Source organism: Ictalurus furcatus, chromosome 2 (assembly GCF_023375685.1).
Source record: "Ictalurus furcatus strain D&B chromosome 2, Billie_1.0, whole genome shotgun sequence".
NCBI classification, from domain to species: Eukaryota; Metazoa; Chordata; class Actinopteri; order Siluriformes; family Ictaluridae; genus Ictalurus; species Ictalurus furcatus.
This window is the reverse complement of record NC_071256.1, coordinates 20,967,324-20,993,349: the sequence shown is the minus strand read 5'-3', so window position 1 is coordinate 20,993,349 and position 26,026 is coordinate 20,967,324. Positions and strand designations below refer to the sequence as shown.

The 26,026-nt window shown below is 39.2% G+C and overlaps 1 protein-coding gene across 2 annotated transcripts in view; it reads left to right on the top strand.

The window, feature by feature from the left end:
• Positions 1-1,263: 1,263 nt before the first annotated feature.
• The window catches only part of crebbpb (CREB binding protein b), a 99,927-nt gene continuing 75,164 nt past the window's right edge, over positions 1,264-26,026 (top strand). For both annotated transcript variants that reach the window (XM_053652818.1, XM_053652810.1), the window contains exons 1-2: positions 1,264-2,219; positions 22,188-22,822. In XM_053652818.1, the coding sequence (XP_053508793.1) occupies positions 2,132-2,219; positions 22,188-22,822 (723 nt within the window). In that variant the 5' untranslated portion in view covers positions 1,264-2,131. The remainder of the gene's footprint in view (positions 2,220-22,187; positions 22,823-26,026) is intronic.

Below are 26,026 nucleotides of genomic sequence, written 5' to 3'. Positions count from 1 at the left end.
CTGAAGGAGTTACAAAGCTCACTGGCTGAAACAGGACAACCTGTGCAGAGTAGACCTCAGCAATACCAGATCTTCACACATCTCGCCTCTATGGGAGAGTGGCCAGAAGGAACCAATTCTGAGAAAGACCATCTGAGAGCTTTTGGAAAAATAATTGTGGCTTGATGAGACTAAAGTTGAGTGTAAAGACAAAACATAATGTGCAAAGCAGATACAACCCAACACCCAGGTAACACCATTGCTGTGATTAAACATGTTGGTGGTAGCATCATGCTCTAGGGTTGCTTTTGATCAGGAGGAAATTGAAAGCTTGTTGTCATCACAGACAACATGGATGGAGCCACATATAAGCAAATTGTTGAGGACAACCTATTCCAGTCAGCAAGACATCTGCAGTTAGGTAAAAATATATACGTTCCAGTAGGACAATGAGCCAAATCAGAGAGCAAAAACTACAAAACGGTTCCTTGAAAAAAAATAAGGTTTGTGTTTTACAACTGCCAAATCAAAACCAAGACTTAAATCCAATTGAAAAGACCTGAAAATTGCTGTCCGCCAATGTTCTACGTCTACTTTGAAGAAAATTGGTATTGACAAATTGAAGAAAATGGCAAAATCAAAATGTGCAAAGCTCAAAGAGATACATCTGAGACCACTCAAATCTGTAATTGCTGCAAAAGTACAATTCACAGTGAATACGTATCAATTTAGCAGTTTTTAGATAAAAAAAATAAAAAATAAAATAAAATAACTAGCTCCAGGATCTTTGGTTTCATCTTGAGCTCAGGTCTATGTGTTGTTTCATGTGTTCTTCCCATGCCTGTGTGAGTTTCCTCCAGAATTTCTGGTTTCCTCTCACCCAAAAACATTATGGTAGGTTGATTAGCGATGCTAAATTGTGAGCATGGTGTCCTGGATGGACTGGTGTCCCATCCAGAGTGTGTCCCAGTGCTCCTGGTGTAGGCTCTGGATTAACCCTGAGGATAAAGTTCATGCTGAAGATGAATGATTGAATTATTACCAGGGAAAACATAACAGAAATATTAGGTTTTTGATTAAAAAAAGAAAAAGAAAAAAAGAAAATGTGATTCATGCTTTGATTACAGACTATTGCTCTTATTGCTTTTATTATGAAAATAATGATTAAAAAATGTTAATTAATCCGTGTCGAAATCAAATAGTGGGTTCTATGTAAATGTGCTGGCTCTGGGCTGTAACAAGTGTTTAATGTGTATGGTTCTATGGTGGTTCTCCTGAATTTCTGTGGTTACCCCAGTTTGCGTATTGTGACGCGAGAGTATGGGCGTGACCGCACGGCTCCTCCCCCTCCACAGTCTGCCTGGAAAAGAAAAAAAAAACTTTTTGTGTAGAAGGATTCAACACCCGCCATCTTGTCGCGGACGAGAGTCGGGATTTCGTAGAGTATAATAATAGTTATATAGATGCGAGGGATTGAGATTGGACCTGTATAGCTTCGTGGTGCTAGGTAGAAGAGATGTGGTGAATTTTGAGGCCTGTTCTGATGGATGGCGTTAAAATGGGGCCGTTTTTGTCTACTGGAAACCCCCGTGTATCTGATTTCCCCCTTCAGCAAGCGCTTCTTCTCACAATTTCGCTCATCATGCCATGTACAATGTATGCTGCGCTGGATTTGTTAAAACTGTACATGTAGAAAATTATTTTCGGTCATTGATCATTTTACCAGAGTCCGAAATGGGTCTCGAAGCTATTTATTTTTACTCGGAGTTGATCGGTCCTTTGGAGATACACCGATGACGTAAGGCGTTAAAGACTCGATTCTTTTCGTTGTTTTATTTATTTATTTTTTATGCGTTTTTCTATTTTTTTTTTTTAAATAAACGACCGAAATCTTTTTTTTTAGCTAAACAAGAATAATTATGAGGGTACCTGGTGGGGAGTTATCATGGGGTGAATGGAAGTGGCGAAGCGGGGCGCTGTTGCTCGTCTCTTGAGCCATTTTAAGCTGGCTAGGCTAGTAGTGCTCGCTAGTGTTACTAACTTAGGTGTGTTTTTGCCCGAACACTAAGATCTGATCTGCGACACCAAAACTTACTCCCCCCGCTCCCTAATCACGAAAACAAGCCTCAATACAGCAAATATCCTACTCGGAATGGCTGACAACATCATGGATATGGGACCTCCCAATGCAAAGCGTCCAAAGCTCAATTCACCTGCCCTGTCTTCATCTGACGGCCCAGGTAAGAAAACCCTGCAAGCCTTATAATGATGGCATATGCTGTGAAATCTCTCATTTGATTCACCCATACTACAGACATAGCAGGCTCGCTAGCAGCCGAGGCTAATGTTCCTCATTAGCTGGTGATCATGTAGCCTGTGCTCGAGTTGAGAAGAAAAGGCAGATTAGACACGCGTCCAGTCATAACAGCTGCAGTCTCCCTGCTCCTAGTTTTTAAACCATCGTTTACATGTCTGTTTACTGCTTTGTCATTGTGCATGTTTGTTTTTATCACTGGGTCTAGGTAGATGGTAATTCTCTATTGTAATATCAGAAGATGTGCAGTCAACACAGCAAGTGGAGCTGGCGGCATTTAATAAGGTTTAAAACCTTGGTTGTTATTAACTAAACTACAGACATTATGCAGTGCTATAGCTAGAAAAAAACATGATCATAACTGAACACTGTAATATCTCTTTTGTTGGTGTAGGACGATATCTGCTTCATTAAAAGAGGACATTAAATAACACAAGACTGTAGTGGCATTTCAGGTATTAAATGATGTGGTTAGAGAAATTGGTTGTATGTTTTTTTTTTTTTTTTTTTTTTTTAAATTGGGTTGTTATGAGGATAGCTCTTAGCTTTTAATAGTTCAGCACTCCAATGTGGAATAAAGGTAATGTATATTCAGATTTTTCACCCAGTGTGTGTTGTCCATATTTCAAGCTGCAAATCTTCTCCCAATGTGATCCATTCACTGTGCCATCATACTAGTTTATATTATTCCATGCCTTATATGTGTATATTGTCACTTATTGCCTAGCCTTGATCGTTACCCTGCAAAATGGCGTTGTCACGATACCATAAACATATCGAAGGATACTATACCAGCTGAAGTGTAACGATACCAAGTGCCATGCAATATTGTATGTGTTCATAATTGAAATCTACAAAATGAACAGAATTTACAGAAATGCGTAGATATAAATGAAAACAGACAAACCAGGTTTTCCTCTCAGTGCTTTATTAATGAGAATGTATAACTGGCTGTTGGAAAAACTCAAGAACAAGCATACAATTGGCAAGCAACTAATTCAGTGTGCCACATATTTCATCTATTGTTCCCTAGAGCAATGAAATCATGCAAATGGAAACTGTCCTCAGAGTACTAAGAATGAACAAAACATTAGGAATAAATAACTGAATCTGGAAATGAACTTGCTTATGATCAAACACAGCTGATTTTCCAGGGTACAGATGTTTCGTAATGAAATTTCAGGACTTTCATGGACTTTTCAAGCACTATATATATATATATATAATATATATATGTGTGTGTGTGTGTGTGTGTATGTGTGTGTATGTATATATATATATATATATATATATATATATATATATATATATATATATATATATACATTTTGTATTCAAGGACTATACGAGAGATGTCATTCAAACATATATATTTTTTATATCTTCTTTTTAAATTCCAAAAATCTAATAATAATAAAAAAAACACTGCAAATTTATATATGGTGCCTTTTCCAGCCAGGCTGGACTAAATTTCCAATTTCTAAATTGCCAATAAAGCTGTTCTCATTTACATATTTGTCTGTTTCTGTTGTCTGACAGTGGAGTGAGTATAAAATAGTGACTGAAACACAGCCAGTTAAGACTACATGTTACCCAGCAGTCACTTCCAAACCATTTCCAAGCTGCTGCTCTGCACTGCTAAAAGCCTGATTTTATAACCGCAATGTCCTCTGACAAAACCACCATACACATAAGTTAAAGACAACGGTTGTACTGTGATTTTGCTATATTTACATTTGAAATGATTCACTCCGAGAGAAAGGTAGATGTAAATGAATGTGCTGCTCACTGCCATTCACTGAACTGAGTAGATGCAGAGAGAAGTGTACCTGTGAGGGGAAAGCTGGACCTCACTCTCGCAGGGCTGTACTCTCTTCTCTCTCTACTCTCTTCTATGGAAAGTAGCTAATGTTTGCCCAAAGGTGCTTCTATGGAAAGTAGCTAAGGTTTGGCCAAAGGTGCTTTTTCACTAGGTGCTTTTTTGAAGGGGAAAAGGTCGCTAAAGGAGTCTGAAAAGTGGACTGGAGCTGGCGTTGTCAAAATGATAGGGAGGGGCTGCAGCTGGGAGTCATATTTTGAAAGAAAGGATTGTATTTGTGTTCTATCGAAAATAAACTTTAGTTATTTAGCGATTTCGCATTTATTGACTTTTTATAATTCAAGCACTTTTTAATCATATGTAGATATAAATTGGCTAAACATGGTTATTTTCAAGGTTTTCCAGTAGTTCAATTTCAAAAAGCCAAATTTAGTCACTTCAAGCACGTTGTACAAGCCCTGGCTGCGTCCGAAATCGTGTACTGTGACATTATGTACTGCGTTCGATACAGTACCTACTGCACAGATGTTGAAACAGTACGTGTGTGTGTGTGTGTAGTATGACTACAATCCCGGTCATACTACATCCACCATGTTGGAATTGTCATGTGACCTTAGACATCATCATAAACCCCAAAATCTCAAGGAACCACCAGATTAAAGCAATCGCACTAATGGCAAAATGCACACCAGGAAAGTTAACTGAATTAGTAATGTGGGCGGGGTTAACAGGCTGAGGTAAATTCGTTACAATTAGCTTGGCCGGCTGAGGCATGATGGAGATCACAAAAAAGGTTTCAAACGCTGTGACAACAGTTTTCTTATTTAAACCTTCAACAAGTTAAAGATTTATTCGGGTATTGTTAAACAAGTCCTGTTTAACCAAGGTTTAATACATAAAAAGAGCCGATGCGCTGTCTTCTGCTATTATTTTCTGATCTCGTCCGTACCGGTCCCGTTGCATTATGGGATTTCTGACTCACGTAGTGTCCATCGGTTGCACACTGTAAAATCTCACCGGAAGCAGTACGCCATCCGGGTATTTCTCGTCTACTGAACTCGGACATACTACTCCTCGGGCGTACTGCTTTTCACCTACTGTGTAGTAGGGTAGTACGCGATTTCCAACGCAGCCCCTGATTTTAGTATTTAGTCTAGAGCTGCAGCAACTAATCGATAATAATCGATTATGAAAGTCATTGTCAATGATTCTCATTATCGATTAGTTGGTCTGCGCATGGCACGGGGGAGATTTACACATTACGTTCATTACTTCTGTTCAGGAAACACGCTTCGGATAGTAAATACTAAAGTTGTGTCCCAAATGACGTACTGTACACTTACACTAAACACTGTGTACTCTACCGTCTTGTGTGTGGATTTTAGAAAGGTAATATCAACTCAAATATATCACTAGCGGGTTTTTTTTTTACCTTTACTAACCAGAAGTATAAGCCGCTTTCTAGTCGACGGCGCATGACGTCATGCGCACGCTAGCATTAGCAGACACCCAGAGTCACCGACAATGACTTTTTTCAGTTCACTGTCTGTCAAAGTTACCTTTTATTTATGGTGACCACAGTCACCATCAGACAGAGGCGAAATCGTCAAGTGACTGAGTCCACTGTGTGTAAGGGGCAGGGGAAACTGGTGCGAGTTGCTTGAAAAGTTTAGTTTAATTTAAGTTTATTGTCATTATATGCTGTATTTGCGCACTTGCAGTGTAAATCCTGTGGTTTATTATAATTAGGGCTGCAACTAATGATTATTTTCATAATCGATTAGTTGGCCGAATATTTTTTTCCGATTAATCGGATGGGGGCAAACTTTCAGTGCCATTTTTTTCGTTTCTGTAAAATAAAATCCACAAACTGAGTGTTACAAATATAAACTTCAGACTAAAACTTTACATGAACACAACTGGAACTACTTTAGACAACTGTTTGTCCAATCAGTCTTATGGAATTGGACAAACAGTTGTCTAAAGTAGTTCCAGTCAGGACTTGACCGCATTACAGTTCCATATCACTTCGTCAACAGAGGTGTGTTTAGAGCATTTTCATTGGGGGGGACCAGGCTGGGGCACTGTTTTAAAAGAGGGTGGCTGCCAGTTACAAAAATGAGCACAACCCCCCCCCCCCATTTTTTTTTGCATGTGAGGGCTAACTGCTTAAAAAGTGTGAAAATAGGACAAAAAGTTGGATTTATAATAAAACTTGCCTTGGGCGTTATCACTGCAGGACTACCAGACCGAAAAAATATGAAACTTTTTGGCTATGTAATGCGAGACTAGGCTAGTTCGGTGTCCCTAGCCAAGGGGAGGCACATCTGTGCTATCAGTGTATGCAAAGTACGTTAGTTGTCTTAATGTTCTGCTGATATCACGTTTGTGTAACTTAGAACTCAGACATTTAAGCACCTTTTCCTGCTCAGCATGAGAGGATGTTAGTGTTTCACTCTCAACACCATTACTGGTTCAAAAAAACACACAGGCCAAATTCCTTTAGTCATTCATAACAATGGGTAAGACCAAGGAATATAGCTGTGATGTGCGGCAAAAGGTTGTTGAGCTTCACGAAATGGGAAGTGGCTATAAGAAAATAGCACAAGCATTGAAAATGCACATTTCTACCATCAGGGCAATAATTAAGAAGCTCCAGTCAACTGGAAATGATATGAATCAATCAGGAATTGGACACGTGTCTATATTGTTTCAACGCACTGTGAAGAAGATGGTTCGAGTGGCCCAAAAAATCTCCAAGGATCAGAGCTGGAGAATTGCGGAAGTTAGTTTCGTCTTGGGGTCAGAAAGTTTACAAAACTACAACTCAGAAGTCACCTACATCACCAAGTTGTTTGGAAGGCTTTCAAGAAAAAAAGCCTCTACTCTCATCCAAAAACAAACTCGAGCGATTCTTGCATTATGGATGTGACCTTTACAGTCAAAACATGAAATAGGGCTAGACGATATGACCTAAAATCAAAATCTCAATTAATTGAACATTTTACCTCGATTACGATTAATGAACCGTTATTTTGCTTTTGGGCTTTTTTTTTTTTTTTTTTTGGCCCACATAGTTTATTGACAAGGTTTGTGCTGTAAATATGTTCAACTATTAAAGGTGCGTGCAATATTTTTTTTTCTAATGAAAGCATGCATTTCTTATCTTTTTTATTTTAAAATAATTGAAGGAAACACAAACTATTAAACTATATAAACTATCATCCTATTTGAGCTAGGTTTGTCATGGTACCAAAATTTCAGTAGTCAGTACCAATGGCAGTAAAATTCCATGGTACTCTGTGCCAATTTCGGTACCAAAGCAAAATGCAAAAACATGCTAATTGAACAACACACTATTTTATTAATAAAGTTAAATGTCAATATAAAATGTATTTTTAAAAATGTGATTCTGTATACAAGTATTTCATTATTAAAGCTACTAGAGTTATCCAGACGAGTAGAGATGTTTTTCTGACTGACTGATATTAAAGACATAAACAGTGCTAGCCACACATCTATTATTTTCTAACACCTACATTTCAGATATATTTGTCATCAAAAAGCCTCTGGTGTGTAAAATTAGTAAACCCCATCATGTCCTCCCATTTATTTTACCCCAATAAAAGTTGTTAATAAAAGCATTAAATGGTTAATAAGGACTCCTGACCGTATTAGCGTTAAACGCCCGTATTCTAACATCAGGTAAGCAAAAACGAGGATGTTTTCTTGCAATATTACCCTCCAGTTAAAGTATGCTGCAGCATTCATAATGCAACCACTACCATCATTTGAAACTCACCTGCTTGAACTGCTTGAATAAATACTGCGGGTAAGCAGCCGCTCTTCCTGAAAGCACGGTTAATATATCCGCACATAAATTTTAAGGGCGCGGCTTTTACACATTTAGCGGTGTAATAGAACCGAAAGCGGAAAACGAGCGTCCGAGAGAAATGCACGTATTTCGCCTACTATATAGTAGGTAAGTATGAGGTTTCGGACGCAGCCATGGGGACCTGGCGGAGCTGCTGCTGCTTTGGCTCCAATGTCTTATTGTTGCACGGTGCACCCATGAAAAGTTCCCGACTGACCACCTGTCAGGCAGCGCGTCAGTACCGGGTTGACCTGGTACTACCGGTACTTATGAAAATCTGGAACTGTCAACTTTTCTTTTTAGTACCGACTTGGTACCGAAGTACCGGTACTTTTGACAACCCTAATTTGAGCAGAGATCGGATATGGCTGCAAAGTGCAGTCTTCAGTTCAGCAGCTACCTTTTTATGACATGTTTTGTACATGTTGGGCAGCGCAGTTTGGGAAAAATATGGTTGCAGTGGCACAGTGTATATTCTGTCGAGTTTTAACGAGGTGTTTAAACCCACTGTAGCTATGGGAGCCATATCTTTTGCGATGTAGTAATAAATGGCATCAGTTATTTCTTTCCATCTTCTTGAATCCTTTTCATATTATGTAGCATTTTTTTTTTAAATGCTTGTGTTATCGGCACTTGTTGCTGTTCGCTTGTCTGTCTCTCTTTTTGAGTCATGCACTGTTAATATTTGGTAACATGATTGTGCTCCGAGTGTTGAAACAGATTGGTGTTAGTACCTTTGGTCGCTGAAACAGTTTTTCTGCAATGTTTACATTTGACGTCATTTTGTTCGGTGTCTTCTTTACTGAAGCCAAAATGCGTCCAAATGAAGGACACTACTTTTTTCTTTGGTACAAGCTGCACCTGTTGCTCAGTTGACTCTGTGTTTGATTCCGCCTCCATGTTGCTTCCATGCCGCTGACTGCACACGCACTAGTATGTTCTTAAGGGGAACGTAGTAACAGGATTAAAAAGCCAAAATAATCGACAAGGGGAAATTATGTCGGTTAGAGGTTCTGAATTTCGGTTACAATTACTTTCCGATGAATCGTCCAGCCCAAACTTGAAATTTTCCTAACCCCCTGATGAGTCCAGACATCAGAAAAATATCAGTCTATACACATATTTTCTATTTTAGATGAGCAAAATATACCTGTGTTATGGACGTGACAAAAAAGGAGTTTTTGGGAGACAACATACTTTGTAGGAATTCTGTGAAATAAAATGCACAAACCAGAAGTATTAATACAAACCGAATGGAGAAGGGTTGGCTCTCTATAGAAAATTTAAAATATTTATTTAACTTTAATTTTCGCATTTATGAGGAAAACCCATTGTTACAAACATGACATCTCTCCATTATAGATGTGATAGTTCTGAAAGTGGCACTTACCTGACTATGGAAAAGCACATAAAATGCTTTAAAAACTTTAACAGAGACCTCTAGTGGGTATTTAAACCACCAAACTTTGACCTCCTGAGACATCTATATGGTAAGGCTGCACAATTAGTTGACTTTAAACTAAAATCACAATACTTCAAGTGATTACTGATTATTCGAGTCTGCGTTCATAGCATCTCTGAAGTTGTTAAGGTGTAACCAGTGTGGCGTTATTCAAGACTCTGTTTAGAGACCATGAATTTGGTGTGTGCGTGAGACCACAAAAGGTACAGAATTGCATGCTGGATTAGCAGTTATATTAAATATTTATCATGTCGGAGTTCAAATCGCCTTTTCCCCCCAACAATATAAAGACATGTGGGTCCGGTGACACTTTTTCACCACACGGTTCCACTCGACTGTGCTCGCTTTTTGGGGGCTTTCCACCATGGATAGTACCTGGTACTATACTTTATTTTTTAGTACCACCTCGGTCGAGGGTCCAAGTTAGCCGAGCCGATACTAAATGTGAGCCACGCGCTGAGGGAGTAAGGATTCTCCTTAACGAGTGGTTCTGTATTGTGCGTGAATAAATGTAATACTTTAATACTGAAAAGATTAAACGTAATTTAATCATTTAATGCTTGCATATGGTAATACATCATTTTAAATTAATAAAGTATCATTTATCTCATTACAGATAAAATTACAACAAAGATTTCTGTCTTAGATTTTTACATCTCGCTTGTTACCTATTTCCAAACAGGCGTTTATCAAAGTCACTCCTGTCGCGAACCAAATCCAACTTACATTAACGTTTACATTTATTCATTTAGCAGATGCTTTTATCCAAAGTGACTTACAAATGAAAAAAATACAAGCAAAGCGATACATCAAGCAGAGAACAATACAAGTAGTGCTACCATACAAGATCCATTAATTGAGTTCCAGAAGAAGCAAAGTGCACAGAGTAGAGGTGTAAGTGCAAAAATTATTATAATTTTTTTTTTTAATTATTATTTTTTTAATGAGTTGGTTAGGTGTTCACGGAAAAGGTGGGTCTTTAGCTGTTTTTTGAAGACGGTGAGAGATTCTGCAGTCCGGATTGAGGTTGTAAGTTCATTCCACCACTGAGGAACAGTTAGTGTGAAGGTTCTGGAAAGGGACCTTGCGCCACGCTGAGTGGGAACTACTAAACTTCGGTCGATCGCAGATTGCATGAGGGAACGTAAGCCTTCAGGAGAGAGTTGAGGTAGGAGGGTGCTGTTCCAGACAAGGTCTTGTAGGTGAGCATCAAGGCCTTGAATTTGATGCGGGCAGCTACAGGAAGCCAGTGGGGAGATGAAGAGGGGTGTGACATGGGTGCTCTTGGGCTGGTTGAAGACGAGGCGTGCTGCAGCATTCTGAGTCATCTGAAGGGGTTTGATGGCGCTGGCTGGGAGACCCGGGAGTAGTGAGTTGCAGTAGTCCAGTTTTGAGATAACAAGAGCCTGGACTAGTATCTGTGTAGCCAATTTCGTCATATCGAGCACTATGTAGGGTCTAGAACGGCGTTATTTTACATCCTTAATAGGGTCCATGTTCAGTGAACAGGGGAGGCATTTGGAATACGGCCTGAGTGTGTATTTGTACAGGGCTTCGATAATACAACATTATTTGTGCGTGATGGCGAGTGGAAGATGGCACAAAACTGCAATGGAAAAGCAAGCTCAGAAATGTAATGCGAGCCAAGTAAAGTCAAGCCGTACCGTGCAGTGGAGAAGTGGCTTAAATTGCCCATAGGTGTGAGTACAAGTGTGAAGGAGTGTATGTCTGTGTGTTATCCCTGTCATGGACCGGCCATATGTTCATGGTGTTTCCCTGCTTACGGCGTGAGACGCAGGGATCCAGCATCACTGCGACCCTACATAAGACAAGCATTGTGGAGAATGGAAGAAAGCATGGAGTTCAAGTCGCAATCATATGTCAAATGATCGCACTTTTTTCTGCCAGTTTGTGTAGTTCAATATGCAACCAAGAGTTCACAGTATTGTACTTTGTCAAAATGATCGCTACCAGGGGAGTAACCTGGCCTGGGCATTCAGGGCTGTAGTGTCAAAGATTATTTTTCCCTTTAGCCCCGAATAATTCTCCACTTGAAGCTGTTTGTCACTATGTCAGTAAAATAAGATTGCAGAGGTGTAATTTTGTATCTTTAGTGAACGGAGTGTTGTATTTTATTTTCAGTGAACGGTGGCGAGACCAATCAGACACAGTTTACAGGAAAATATGTAGAAATACTCGTGTCTTATTGGCTGACAGCTCTCAATTCTGCCACACAATGCTTACACGGTCAGTCAGTGTGAGGGGAAAATGTATATGATTGACAAAACATCCTCTTTTTCAGAAAAAATTGATTTTTCAAAAGTGTTCAGTTGGGATTTGTAAATTTAGGAAAATTTCCAGGATTCCGCTTTAGTTTCATTATGATGTGCTGCTACTTTCAGCAAATGTGTGAAGGCAAAGCGCTGTTCTGTACAGCACCAAACAGTTGCATGTGCCCGATAACCAATATGCAGAACTGATGTTTATTTCTTTACTTCTGTTTTTGACACAATGATAACACCACTGAACTGAACAAATTGTTTTATTTATAACAGTTTAGTGAATTTCACTTCCTCCTTGGATACAATATAAAACAAAAAACCCCTCTTATTTATACACCAATAAATATAGGGGTCTGAAAGAGTGCAAAAAATAAAGTGCACTGTTACTTTCAAATGTGTAAATGATAGAAGGTACACTCGAGGCATCTATTATTATTTTATTCCATGGACATTCAAAAGAATGTAGGAAAAAATGTAAAACGTGGGAAGAGTGAAACCAATTTTTATATATATTTGTGATTCTGATAGTGTCATCTTTTTGGAAAGTCAGCATACAGTGGCAAGAAAAAGTATGTGAACCTTTTGGAATTTCATGGTTTTCTGAATAAATTGGTCATAAAATGTGATCTGAGCTTCATCTAAGTCAAGGGTATTGACAAATATAATGTGTCTAAAATAATAACACAAAAAAAATTCTGATCCCTCATGTCTTTATTGAGAACAACCAAAAAAACCTCACAGTGCTTGTGGAAAAAGTATGAGAACCCCTGAGTTAATTAGCTCAAAAAAGCTCAAATTAGCTGAATTAGCTCAAAAAAGCTAATTGGAGTCAGGTTTTAGCACACGTGGAGTCTCCTTAAGAAAATGAGTTTGGAGGTGTGGACTACAGCTACTTTGACTGATAAAAACCCCTCAAACTTTTGGAGTTTGCTCTGCACAAGAAGCACACGCTTATGTGAGCCATGCCTTGCCAAAAAGAGCTTTCAGAGGATCTACGATCAAGAATTTTTGATTTACATAAAGCTGGAAAGGGTTACAAAGTGATTTCAAAGACTAGAAATTCACCAGTCTACAGTTTGGCAAACATTCTACAAATGGAGACACTTTGGGACTGTTGCTACTCTACCAAGAAGTGGGCGCTCAGTCAAAATGACACCAAGAGCACAATGAAGACTCTTCATTGAGGTAAAGAAACAACCCCGAATGACAGCCAAAGATTTGAAGGCTTCATTGGAACTGGCTAACATCTCTGTTCATGAGTCTGTAATACGTAAAACATTGAAGAAGCAGGGTATCTATGGCAGGACACCACAAAGGATGCCACTGCTTACTAAAAAGAACATTGCTGCACGCCTGAAGTTTGCAAACGAGCACATTGACACTCCACAGCGGTATTGGCAGAATGTTTTGTGGACTGATGAAACTAAGATTGAACTATTTGGAAAAACCTCACAGCACTACATGTAGCGTAGAAAGGGCATGGCATATCATCATGAAAACATCATCCAACTGTAAAGTATGGTGGAGAAAACATCATGATTTGGGCCGGCTTTGCTGCATCAGGGCCTGGCCAGCTTGCAATCATTGAGGGGAAGATGAATTCCCAAGTATATCAGACAATTCTTCAGGATAATGTGAGAATGTCTGTACGTCAGCTGAAACTGTGTAGAAGTTGGGTGATGCGACAGGACAACGACCCAAAACACCGGAGCAAGTTCACAACAGAATGGCTTCAGAAAAACAAATCCACCTTTTGGAGTGGCCAAATCAGAGCCCAGACCTCATCCCTGTAGAGATGCTATGGAATGACTTGAAAAGAGCCATACACATGAGACGTCCAAAGAATATGACAGCTAAAGCAGTTCTGCCAGGAAGAATGGGCTAAAATTCCTCCTGAACGATGTGCAGGTCTGATCCACAGCTACAGGAAGTGCCTGGTTGAGGTTATTGCTGCGGGGGGGGGGGGGTGTCAACCAGTTATTAATTCTAAGGGTTCACTTACTTTTTCCACTGCCATGTTGAATGAGTATGTTCAATAAAGACATGAGGGATCAGAATTTATTTTGTGTTATTATTTTAGACACATTATATTTGTCAATACCCTTGACTTGGATGAAGATCGGATCACATTTTATGACAAATTAATTCAGAAAACCATGAAATTCCAAAAGTTTCACGTACTTTTTCTTGCCACTGTATAGTTATCCTAATCTACACCTTTTATTTTATTTATTTATTTATTTTAACCTAAAGGGGTTGAAACCGAAACACTAACATCCTCTGATGCTGAGCAGGAAAACCAGGTGTGTAAATGTCTGAGTTCAAAGTTACATGATATGAGCAGAGCACAAGGAAAGATAATGTACTTTGCATGGCTCTGTAGCAGCTAAACCCATACAGTGATTGTTTAGTTGTGCCTCCCCTTGGTTAGCAACACCAAACTAGCTAGTCTTGTGTTAGATAGACAAAGAATTTTATATTTTATCAAACTGGAAGTCCTGCAAACAGTGAAATACCCGAGGCAAGTTTTATGATAAATCCAACTATTTGTCCAATTTGCACAGTTATTTTTTATTTTTTATTTTTATTTATTTATTTTTTAAGCAATTAGCCTTTACATGCAAGAAAAAAGCATGGAAACAGTCTATTTAGATTTTTTTTTTGATGGGGAAGAATCTGGGCTCAGCCCCGGATGATTAACAGTCCAGCTAATGCCCCTGCCAAGTATTAACGATTTCAGTAGTTATTTTTTAACCATACTAAGATTTTATTGTTAATTTAGGACTGTAGTTTAACTATCATTGCAATTTAATTACATTACTGCATGTAAAAAGTAATCAGACACAGTGAAATTTGTTCTTTCAGTAATTTTAGCATGCGTTCTCCGGTGATTCATTAACACGCGTGGTCATTGCTCTTTAACTGACGCAGCTGCCAGGGGCGTTAGCTGGACTATTAATCATCTGGGGCTGAGCCCAGATTCTTCTCCATACTTTTTTCCCGCTCAGCTAGTAAGTTTTGTTTTATGGACGCTGAAGTACCTTAGCTCTCAGTGTATGACATGATCAGAAAAAGGAATTCTCATAAAACCTGCCTTGAGTGTTGTCACTGCAGGACTACCAGACCAATAAAATCTAAAACTTTTCTAACTAGGCTAATTTTGTGTTGCTAGCCAAGGGGAGGCACGACTAAGCTATGGATTTAGCTGTTACAGTGCCATGAAAAGTAGGGCTGGGTAAAAAATAATGATTCTCTGATTTGAATCTATCTTCAGGTTAACGAAATGATACCAATTCAGGAAATCCCCAAATCGATTCTTAATGCTCGTGCTTTATTTGAGAGGATGTGACTATTATCTGTAGTTCGCCTCTCGTCCTGAAGATGTTGCCATCTTTCAAGTTGCTCCACTTAAAAAAACAAAAAACAAAACAGAGGGTCATGGCAGAATTAAAGTCTGATGTGTGGAAGTATTTGTTCAAAGGCTGTGACGGTAACGAGTCGACAAAATAGACTTTTTCACAATTTCACTGTTGCAAATTTACAATGTGGTGGTTTTCAAATTTTTTTTTTTTTTTTTTATAAACAGTAATTTATGCATTGTGCAATTTGTGCTTAACTTGTGTGCACTGTATGCACACATTTATGATTTCTTGTTACAATGTTCATTACTTGTGGTAAAATTAAAAAAGTAATTAAACATAATTGTGTGGGTTCTATTGTTAATGTAAATGTGTATTTCAGTAATATAGCTAAGTAGGACGGTTTCAGTTACCAGCATTTATATTAAAACATGGATTCCATGTCCGAAAAACTAACATTTTAAATTAAATTAAATATTGACAACTAATTGATATTGAATCGAATCAAAACCATATAAATGAGAATTGAATAGCATAGCCAAATTGGTCGCAATACCCAACCCTAATGAAAAGTACATTATCTTTCCTTATGCTCTGCTCATATTATGTTCCCATAAACTGGAACTGGCATAGACCTTTACACAACCTGTTTTTCTGCGCAGCATCAGCGGATGTTAGTGTTTCAGTTTCAACCCCGTTACTTTAAAAAAAAAAATTGGTGTGTATCCGTTTTTGCCCTCACAATGACTGTGAGCTAGCGTTTGGCTGAAGTGAGAGCTGTCAGCCAATAAGACACAAGGATTTCCATGTATTTTCCACTAAACCCTTTCCGATTGGTCTTGCCTCTGTTCACTGAAGATACAAAATTACAACCCTGCCGTCGTCTTTTACTGACATTCAGTTACGTAGTGACAAACCACTCCAGGTGGAGAATTATTTGGGGCTAAAGAAAAAAATCCTCTTTGCCCAGGCCAGGTTATGCCCCTGGTATTCAGATTATACAAACTTATATAAAAGCCAATAACTGAATTTTTTTTGATAATTATTTTATTTCCATCAACACTATTGCTTATTTCTCAAACCATTATATGACAAAGTGCATCCTGGGTTGAGCGAGCATCGCTGAGTGGTCTGAGCAAGTGGAGCGGAATCTTAAAGGTGCACCTCGCTCCTGTGGAATTATCTGCACTCCTCTCCCCGCTCTGCTCTTCTCACATGCTCTGATCTCTTGTATATTACTTCAAAAAAACAAATTGTGCTTGAAAAGCCCTTGAAAGTCCTGGAATTTTATTATGAAGCATCTGTATGAACCCTGTGCTCATGAGTCCTTCTGACTTCGCACATAACCAAGGTATCTTTCAGAAAGTTGACACTTGAGTTTACTGTTCAAGACTTAGAATTACTCAGACTTGTTACCCATGACAATTTATGTGATTAATGCTATGATTTTTGCGCAAAACTCACTTTAAAATACGTATTTTAAGTGTTTGTATTAACGTCTGATTGTGATTTAATTTGGATTTTGATCCTTTAATGAGGCAGAAATATATTTGTAGTTTTCTATATTAGGCTAAATACTACTCCTGCTTAGCATTTCTCGCATATAAGCATCATTTATTCTTTAAAGTGCACCTATTATTGTTTTTTCAGATATTACCTTTCATGTAGTGTGTTAGAGCTGTTTGTGAATGTAAAAAGTCTGCAAAGTTTAAAAAATCAGAGCGCACGACAGAGTTATTGACTCCCAAAAGAAGGAACCGATTCTGAACAGCTGAATGAGTCGTTAGTAATTCCAGACTTACTTCCTGTACAAACCTACATAGGTTTGTAACAAAAGCCTCACCTCTGGTCTTGATTGGCTGCTCGTGAACAGACAGAGCTGAAACTTCTGGTAGTGGGCGTTTCCTTTTCAACACACGCTGACAGTGGTAGACCATTCACAACAGACTGGAACATCTGACCAATCAGAGCAGAGTATGCTCGCTAAAAGGAGGAGTTTAGACTGAATCCTTTAGAACGGATCATTTAACGAGTCGTTTGTGACGGGGGGGTAATGCTGCAATATAAATTATGAGCACATTAAAGTGTTTTCTTGACCTTGGATACATGTAAATCTGTTGTATGAGAGCTCTAAAACAAAATTAGGCAAGTTTCAAAAACATAACAGCGCTTTAAAAACTACCCAAACTTTAGTTTAAATTCACTGATGTGGTGGCAGGCCAAAAAGATTTATTAAAACCATTAACACTTGAATAATTATTTTCAATATATTTTGCTGGCAGGACACCGGCTGAATGGTGATGCATGGTGGCCCATTAGAAAGTAGTTTATAACATTGCAATGTGTTCGCGTCGTTAACAAATAACTGGCTATCGCAAACATTACATGGAGCTTAACGTTAGCTGGTTTCACGGCCACGATTCCAGCTGCCTCAAACAAACATAATATAGGACCATCTTTCAGATGCTTCTCCACAGTTCGAGGCATTTCCTTGCTTTGTTTGAAATGAACGATAGCATCGGTTGCACAAAGGCTTCAGAGCATCAATTATGTTTGTTGTCCGCCTCGAATGCGAAGTATTTCCATATTTGACTCTTACCACCTTTCCTCTCAACAAGTCGGGGCGGAGCTAAACTTTGCCATCTTCTGTAGTTTTTCCCATGTGCTTGTAGGCGTCCTTCTTCTTTACCAGTTGTGGAATGACTAAAATATTTGCATGTGTTTACTGTCCCCTTCAGTTCCGGAAGAATTGCAACCTATGTACCTTCATTACCAATGGTACCTATGCTACTGCAGAAAAACAAGTACCATCAAGTTTTAAGAATGTTGGTACTGACTTGATATCGAAGTATCGGTTCTCGTGACATCCCTATTTCCAAGCGATAACTATGAGGGAAAGAAGTGGATGCATGCTATTCAATGCGGACGAGATCTGAAGTTTACGCCCCTCAAAGGTAGCACGTTTGTTTGTAGCCGGCCCTTCCCTGACGCTGATTACGCTGCTGCTAAGGATCGTAAGCGTCTCAGAAAAGGGTCAGTCACATACCGATTTATTTGGAACAACTGTGGAGAAACTTCACAAGTCAGTCTACAAATGGGTTTGAGCTTGTCCCGTCCTTTCCTCTGATGACACTTAAGAAGACAATGACATTGTTCCTGATGTAACAGCTGGAGCAGACCATGACACTGCGAAGGCTCCTCTTCCAGGTATGTTTATGCATTCCTGAAAACCCAAAGTATGAAGTACATTTCTCCTTAAACTTTAATAATATTTATTTAATAATACTAGATTTAATAGTCTTTATTAAGTTGAAGTCCTCTCATTTTAAAGTCTTAAAATCATTTTAACCCATTCAGTCACTAATTACTGTGTTCCAGAAAGAAACTGACCATACTTTATTTTTTTTAACTTAAATGCTGTCATAAATAAGGAGTCTTTTAAAACCCAAGTCTTTTAAAGTTATTTAAAATATTGGTTACAATGGACGTTGGTTTTGAAGAATTATAAGTTTATTATCTCGAGAAAACCTAAGTTTTAAAGCTAAAGTCATCTCAACACCTCCCACAACTTTGCATGATTCCACAGAGGCATACCAACTTAAATGTCATTATATAAGCATTGAGATACTGCTGTTGCTGTTACTTTGTAATGGACACAGGGTCTGAGTGGGTAAAAGTTGTAATATTTGTTAACATAAGTAATTATTAAGTAATAATTGTTTTGCCACTATGTCAAACTGTTACTTTTTGTGAACATAGGTGCACAGGATGCAGAAGCTGCACATGTATAAACGAATTGGAAGCTGAAGTCAGATAACTGGAAACTGAGGTAATGCAGCTGAGAATAGGTCACACACTGTCGCAGTTTCAGAGATTCTGTGCTTCAGCTGAAGACGGACATTTTTACATCAGGTTTCCATCTGAAGAGGTCTTCCAAGCATTCTGGAAGCCGACTGAGCCCTCTGCGTCCATGTTAGTCTACTGGTCAAAGGCCCAGAAGAAGGCACAAGCAACTGCAATGGAAGCTTCTCAGTCATCACCGCAGCTTGCCACTGATTGATGAGGTTTTTTGTACTGCTGCCGTGTTGCTGCAGGACTGAAAGAGAAAGTGTTTGCTGACATTTTCAAAGTGTCTCCACAGTTAGCCGCGTCATTACCTTTACCTCATCCTTGGATTTTTGCCCATATGGATGAGCAGACAGCAAGTAAATTCCATCATGCCAGAGATATTTAGGCAGTTCTGTCCAGAGGTGGGAGTCATCACTGACTGTACAGAGATAAGGTACCAGAATCCATCTTCACTCATGCTCCAGTCTGAGGTGTTCTTCTCTTATAAAAATACCACTACCTTCAAAGGGTTGATCGGTATTGCTCTATGTGGAGAAGTTACTTTTGTGTCCAGCTTGTACATGGGTCCCATCTCCGATCAAGAGTTGATAAAACAGTCAGGGCTTCTTGATTTGCTGGGGCCAGGGGATGCTTGCATGGCTGACAAGGGATTCACCGTTGAGAAGATGCTGGCAGAACAGGAGACCATACTCATCATACCACCTTTTTAAAACAGCAGCTCAGTTCAGCAAAGAAAATGCAGAGAGAACACAAGCATAGCTTGCCTTCGAATTCTTGTTGAGAGCCATCAGTAGAGTGAATGTGTTCCACATCTGGGACACCACTGTACCTTTAACCTTGTCTGGAACAGTTAGTTCACCAGCTGTGAACTAACTGCTGCATGATGAGCAATTTTCAGTGGCTCCTTGAGGTGAAGGGTCACAAAGTGGTATGTCAATCATAGGCTTTTATTTTCTAACAGTAGTGGCTTTTATGTAATATAATGTATTATATGTTTGTTATTATAGTTCTTGTTATATATTTTTGTACTTTGTATAGTTTAATTAGTATTAGCTATGGATTGTTGAAATAAAGTGTTACAACTGCAGTGTTTCTAACTATTTATTGAAAATACAAACATCTGAGATAACAAAACATACATATAATCCAGTTAAAATCTTGAAATCATTACAACAATTAAAACCATAAATTGAACTAAAACAATTCTATTCACAATTCCAGACTACCATATTTTGACTGTATTAATGTTTCCTTTCTGTAGTTTATACAAAATATTATTAGGCCTATTATATTCCATCCTTAAGATATTCATCCATGTATGTACAAAAGTATTAAAGATCCAGATATTCAGTTATGACCAGTTGACCTTGAACCTGCCAGTAATATTTATGGGATTTTTGAGAGCTGCCTGTTCATTCACAATTTTATTATGTCCGGCCTCAGAAACTGTAGGAACACCTGTGGGAACCTTGGCATCAGGACTGGCACCAAAGTAAGCAGCATCCGGGTGTACCCAAACCACAGTGTGAAACATTGAACAGATCAGAGTAACGTTCCACTTCCCCAGCCTCCCTATCAAGGGCTGTTTTCATTGCCCTGGTTTGCTTTACACCGTTGAGTATCCATCTTGCCAGTGCCTGGCCAGACGTCCCCCCTCGGACCTGATAAGCCTCATAAAACCTGCTAGCAGTCACTCTAGGCTTATGCATTTCCTTCCACAGTGGGCACTCCGATTGCTCTTGAGTACGCTCTTCTGTTTCACATTGTTTTTGGTCACAAAAGGATAGGACTAGTAATAGAGCTCTGAACCTCGGGGCACAGGACCAAATCAGGAGTCCACCAAAGACAGCTCAGGTAAATCATTAAGGACGCAAGAAATCAGCAGTTGGGGAGTGAGTCTTTTTACAGCTTTTCCAACAGCCAATACTGCTGGGTCAGGGAGGCAACCTAAAACAAATGAGCTGTTTAGGGAAATTGCAGAGAAAGCAATTCAAGACCTCACTGTAGTGTTGTGTTATGTGAGATATAATGTTATTTAGTGAAAAGGTTCTTTATTACCTGTGCATGCTCTGTAGAGCATAGATTTGCATACACTTCTGGGAGACATCCCTGGTTTTTTTTTTAACCACCGACTGATCTGTAGTCTCTGCAGCAATCCCCTGAAAACAAACAAACAAAATTTTCTGAGTATATATTTTTTTTTTACCACTACCATTACTTTGCTATACTAGTATATATCTTCACAAAATGTGGCATAACAAAATACTAGTGTATATAGCTTAACAAAATGTTACCTTTGTCCTTAGTCTATGCCATGTTTGTAGAGTGCTTGTACATGCTGGAGGTACGGTCTGCATTATGCTGAAGTGGTCAGTTTGGACAAGCATGGCAACAAGATGATTGCACAAAGCTTTGTCTGCAGTACACAGGCATGATGAGCTAGTGAACCCAACAGGCACTGTCAGCTTTCAGAATGAGCCAAAGTAAAATACAAAAGCCAATATCAATATATATTAATATAGTGAGTTTTATGCTACAGAAAGAACATTTCATGTTTTAAACTACTCTTCAGTCTTAGACCAATGTGATAGGTGAGTATAGAAATAGCATTTATGGTATCACATTAGCTAAACCATGCTAATGTTTGTTTCGTACCTTCGTAGTTAAAGATATAATTTTTGTGGGAGAAATTATTCTTTGTTGAGTGTTGAATGCAGAGCGATTGAATGAAGCTCCACGGGTCAAAAAAGATCCACTGATGTAAATGCTGGCAAATTCTTCAGGGAAGTTGTGAAAGCTAGTGCGCCTGGTTCCATTTCACCGGAAGTATCTATAAACAGTAACCGCTGAACCGGATATGTGTTCTAACTTCCGTGAAGAAGGCCTCTTGGAAGCAGATGGCTTTTAGGCAGAATATCAAGAGGAGGACATTTAGTGTATGCAGTTAAAAAAACAAAAAAAACAACTGAAACTAGAGAATCACAAAATATTTGTTGACCCCACCACAAGGTGTATTTGCTTTAAAAACTGTCAAAATGCATCTTGGCCCTCAACCCTCTGACACAAATTCGTTCAATAGTCTGACACTAAGTAGCAAGAGAACAGCAAAAAAAAACAGGCATTGTAATTGGTGAAAGGATTTCTGCTTACGCAGTAATTTATTTGGCAATCCTTTTTTTAGGCACAGACTATATGTATACACCTTTACAAGACATTTATTACCCCCACCTTTTTTTCTTCTCATTTTAGACTTGGGGTCCTTGTTTGACTTGGAGAACGATCTCCCGGATGAGCTGATCCCCAATGGCGAAGCTGTCTTGCCGTCCATGCCCACTAACAGTGATGGAGGAGTTGCAGGAAGGATGGGTGCCATCATGGCCGATGCTGCCACCAAGCACAAGCAGCTCTCGCAGCTTCTGCAGTCAGGCAGTGGTGGGCAGCCTGGCATGGGCAGTCAGTTGAGCACACTGTGCAAGAGCCCCCTGGGCCAGGCCTCACCAAGTCACTCATCCCAGCCCCAGAAGTCAGTTGCCGCATCAAGTGGCCCAGGCAACAGTGGCAGCCCAGGCATGAGCATCAACACTGGCTTCAACCAGACTGTGCTGAACAGTGGGCAGAGCCATGGGCTCATGGGCCAGAACATGGCACAGCAGGGGCAGATGTTGAATGGCATGATGGGGCCAGGAGGGCGAGGCAGGATGGCACCAGGCATGCAGTACCAGGGCCAGACAATGCAGGGGGCACCAGTGGGAGGAGGTGGCGCACCAGGGGTCACAGGGGTCAGCATGGCAGGTGGTGTGCTGGCAGAGACGCTGACCCAAGGGGCACCACAAATGGGTGTGCACAATTCCATCAGCCCTCAGCAGGGAGGAAACATGAACAAGGTAAACAAGATGCTGCTGCATCTTAAATTTAAATATACATGTACAAAATACAATCATACTTTTTGTTTTTCTCCTCCATACAGTTAAATTTGTACATGTGCTTTTAAGACAGATTTGAGATATCAAAGTGGTGATGCAAAATTTTTTTTTTATAACCTTTTATATCATTTAAGGCACAATCTACAATGAAACCATCTTTCCATATTAATACCATTGCTGTGGAATACATTTCATTGCAATGAAATACTGACAAGATTAAAGTAACCTGTTAACAATAGGGGGAAATTACACCGTATTTTTCTAAATCCTAATCTACTTTTCTTAGAATACAGTGGATTGATTTGTTAAGATAAGTGTATTAAATAAAAATATTAAATAAATACAAGAAACTTATAAATGTAGATTATATATACTGTGTGTGTGTGTGTGTATATATATGTGTGTGTGTGTGTGTGTGTATATATATGTGTGTATATATATATATATATATATATATATATATATATATATATATATATATATATATATATATATATATATATATGTATATATATATATATATATATATATATATATATGTATAAATATAATACACACACACATACATACAGTGAGGGGAAAAAAGTATTTGATCCCCTGCTGATTTTGTACGTTTGCCCACTGACAAAGAAATGATCAGTCTATAATTTTAATGGTAGGTTTATTTGAACAGTGAGAGACAGAATAACAACAAGAAAATCCAGAAAAACACGTGTCAAAAATGTTATAAATTGATTTGCATTTTAATGAGGGGAAATAAGTATTTGACCCCCTCTCAATCAGAAAGATTTCTGGCTCCCAGGTGTCTTTTATACAGGGAACGAGCTGAGATTAGGAGCACACTCTTAAAGGGAGTGCTCCTAATCTCAGCTTGTTACCTGTATAAAAGACACCTGTCCACAGAAGCAATCAATCAATCAGATTCCAAACTCTCCACCATGGCCAAGACCAAAGAGCTCTCCAAGGATGTCAGGGACAAGATTGTAGACCTACACAAGTCTGGAATGGGCTACAAGACCATTGCCAAGCAGCTTGGTGAGAAAGTGACAACAGTTGGTGCGATTATTCGCAAATGGAAGAAACACAAAAGAACTGTCAATCTCCCTTGGCCTGGGGCTCCATGTAAGATCTCACCTCGTGGAGTTGCAATGATCATGAGAACAGTGAGGAATCAGCCCAGAACTACACGGGAGGATCTTGTCAATGATCTCAAGGCAGCTGGGACCATAGTCACCAAGAAAACAATTGGTAACACACTACGCCGTGAAAAACTGAAATCCTGCAGCGCCCGCAAGGTCCCCCTGCTCAAGAAAGCACATATACATGCCCGTCTGAAGTTTGCCAATGAACATCTGAATGATTCAGAGGACAACTGGGTGAAACTGTTGTGGTCAGATGAGACCAAAATGGAGCTCTTTGGCATCAACTCAACTCGCCGTGTTTGGAGGAGGAGGAATGCTGCCTATGACCCCAAGAACACCATCCCCACCGTCAAACATGGAGGTGGAAACATTATGCCTTGGGGGTGTTTTTCTGCTAAGGGGACAGGACAACTTCACCGCATCGAAGGGACGATGGACGAGGCCATGTACCGTCAAATCTTGGGTGAGAACCTCCTTCCCTCAGCCAGGGCATTGAACATGGGTCGTGGATGGGTATTCCAGCATGACAATGACCCAAAACACACGGCCAAGGCAACAAAGGAGTGGCTCAAGAAGAAGCACATTAAGGTCCTGGAGTGGCCTAGCCAGTCTCCAGACCTTAATCCCATAGAAAATCTGTGGAGGGAGCTGAAGGTTCGAGTTGCCAAACGTCAGCCTCGAAACCTTAATGACTTGGAGAAGATCTGCAAAGAGGAGTGGGACAAAATCCCTCCTGAGATGTGTGCAAACCTGGTGGCCAACTACAAGAAACGTCTGACCTCTGTGATTACCAACAAGGGTTTTGCCACCAAGTACTGTCATGTTTTGCAGAGGGGTCAAATACATATTTCCCTCATTAAAATGCAAATCAATTTATAACATTTTTGACATGCATTTTTCTGGATTTTTTGTTGTTGTAATTCTGTCTCTCACTGTTCAAATAAATCTACCATTAAAATTATAGCCTGATCATTTCTTTGTCAGTGGGCAAAGGTACAATATCAGCAGGGGATCAAATACTTTTTCCCCTCACTGTACACACATACACACATGTGTGTCTATATATGTCTGTCTATATATATATATATATATATATATATATATATATATATATATATATATATATATATATATATAAAACCTTGAGGATGAGCATCAGTATAATTTCTTATCTGAAATCCCCCTTCACAATAGTTGGCCAGATCAAGGACATCTTCCAAGAGGAAGGTGCATCTGTGTCATAGGGCTCATTATCCATGTGTGGATTATGTATGGCTGGTTCCCTTGTATTTATTGATGTGACTGCTGACGAAAGTTGCAAGATGAATTCTCAACAATTCATTGGACAGCACTTCACAGTGCTGATGGGCAATTACCGAGGCATACTTCCAAAGCAACTCAAGACTTTTTAAGGTGAATTAGTGTAATGTTTTGCAATGGCCAAGTCAATGATCAGACCGAATCCAATTAAGAATGGATTTCACTTGGTAAGGTCAAAACTGAATGCAAAATGCCCCAAGAAAAAGCAGGAACTGAAGACCGCTTCAGTAAAGACCTAGCAGAGCATCACCAGTGAAGAAACTCATCTGGTGATGTCTATTCGGCAGTCATTGACGGTGAAGGATTTGTATAGTACAAATATGATCATTTATGGTGGTTAGCTTGTCCCATGACTTTTGCTAAGGGTGGGATCACCTAAAAAGTGCTGTAATTCCTACTCGGTTCACTTCTTGGTCTAAGTCTGGGTAAGTTTTCACTTTGTGCTAATATTCATTATTAAATTAACCTGTCTACTTTGGAAGACTGGTAAATTGAAAGTGTCCTTGTCATTGGCAAAATATTTATGGACCTGACATACACTATGACCAAAAGTATGTGGACATCAGACCATCAAACCCACATGTGGGCTTTATCCAAACTCTTACCACAAAGTTAGAAAAACAGTTGTTTAAAATGTCTTTATATACTATACTGTAGCATTACAGTTTCCCTTCACTGAAACTGAGTGGTCCAAACCTGCTCC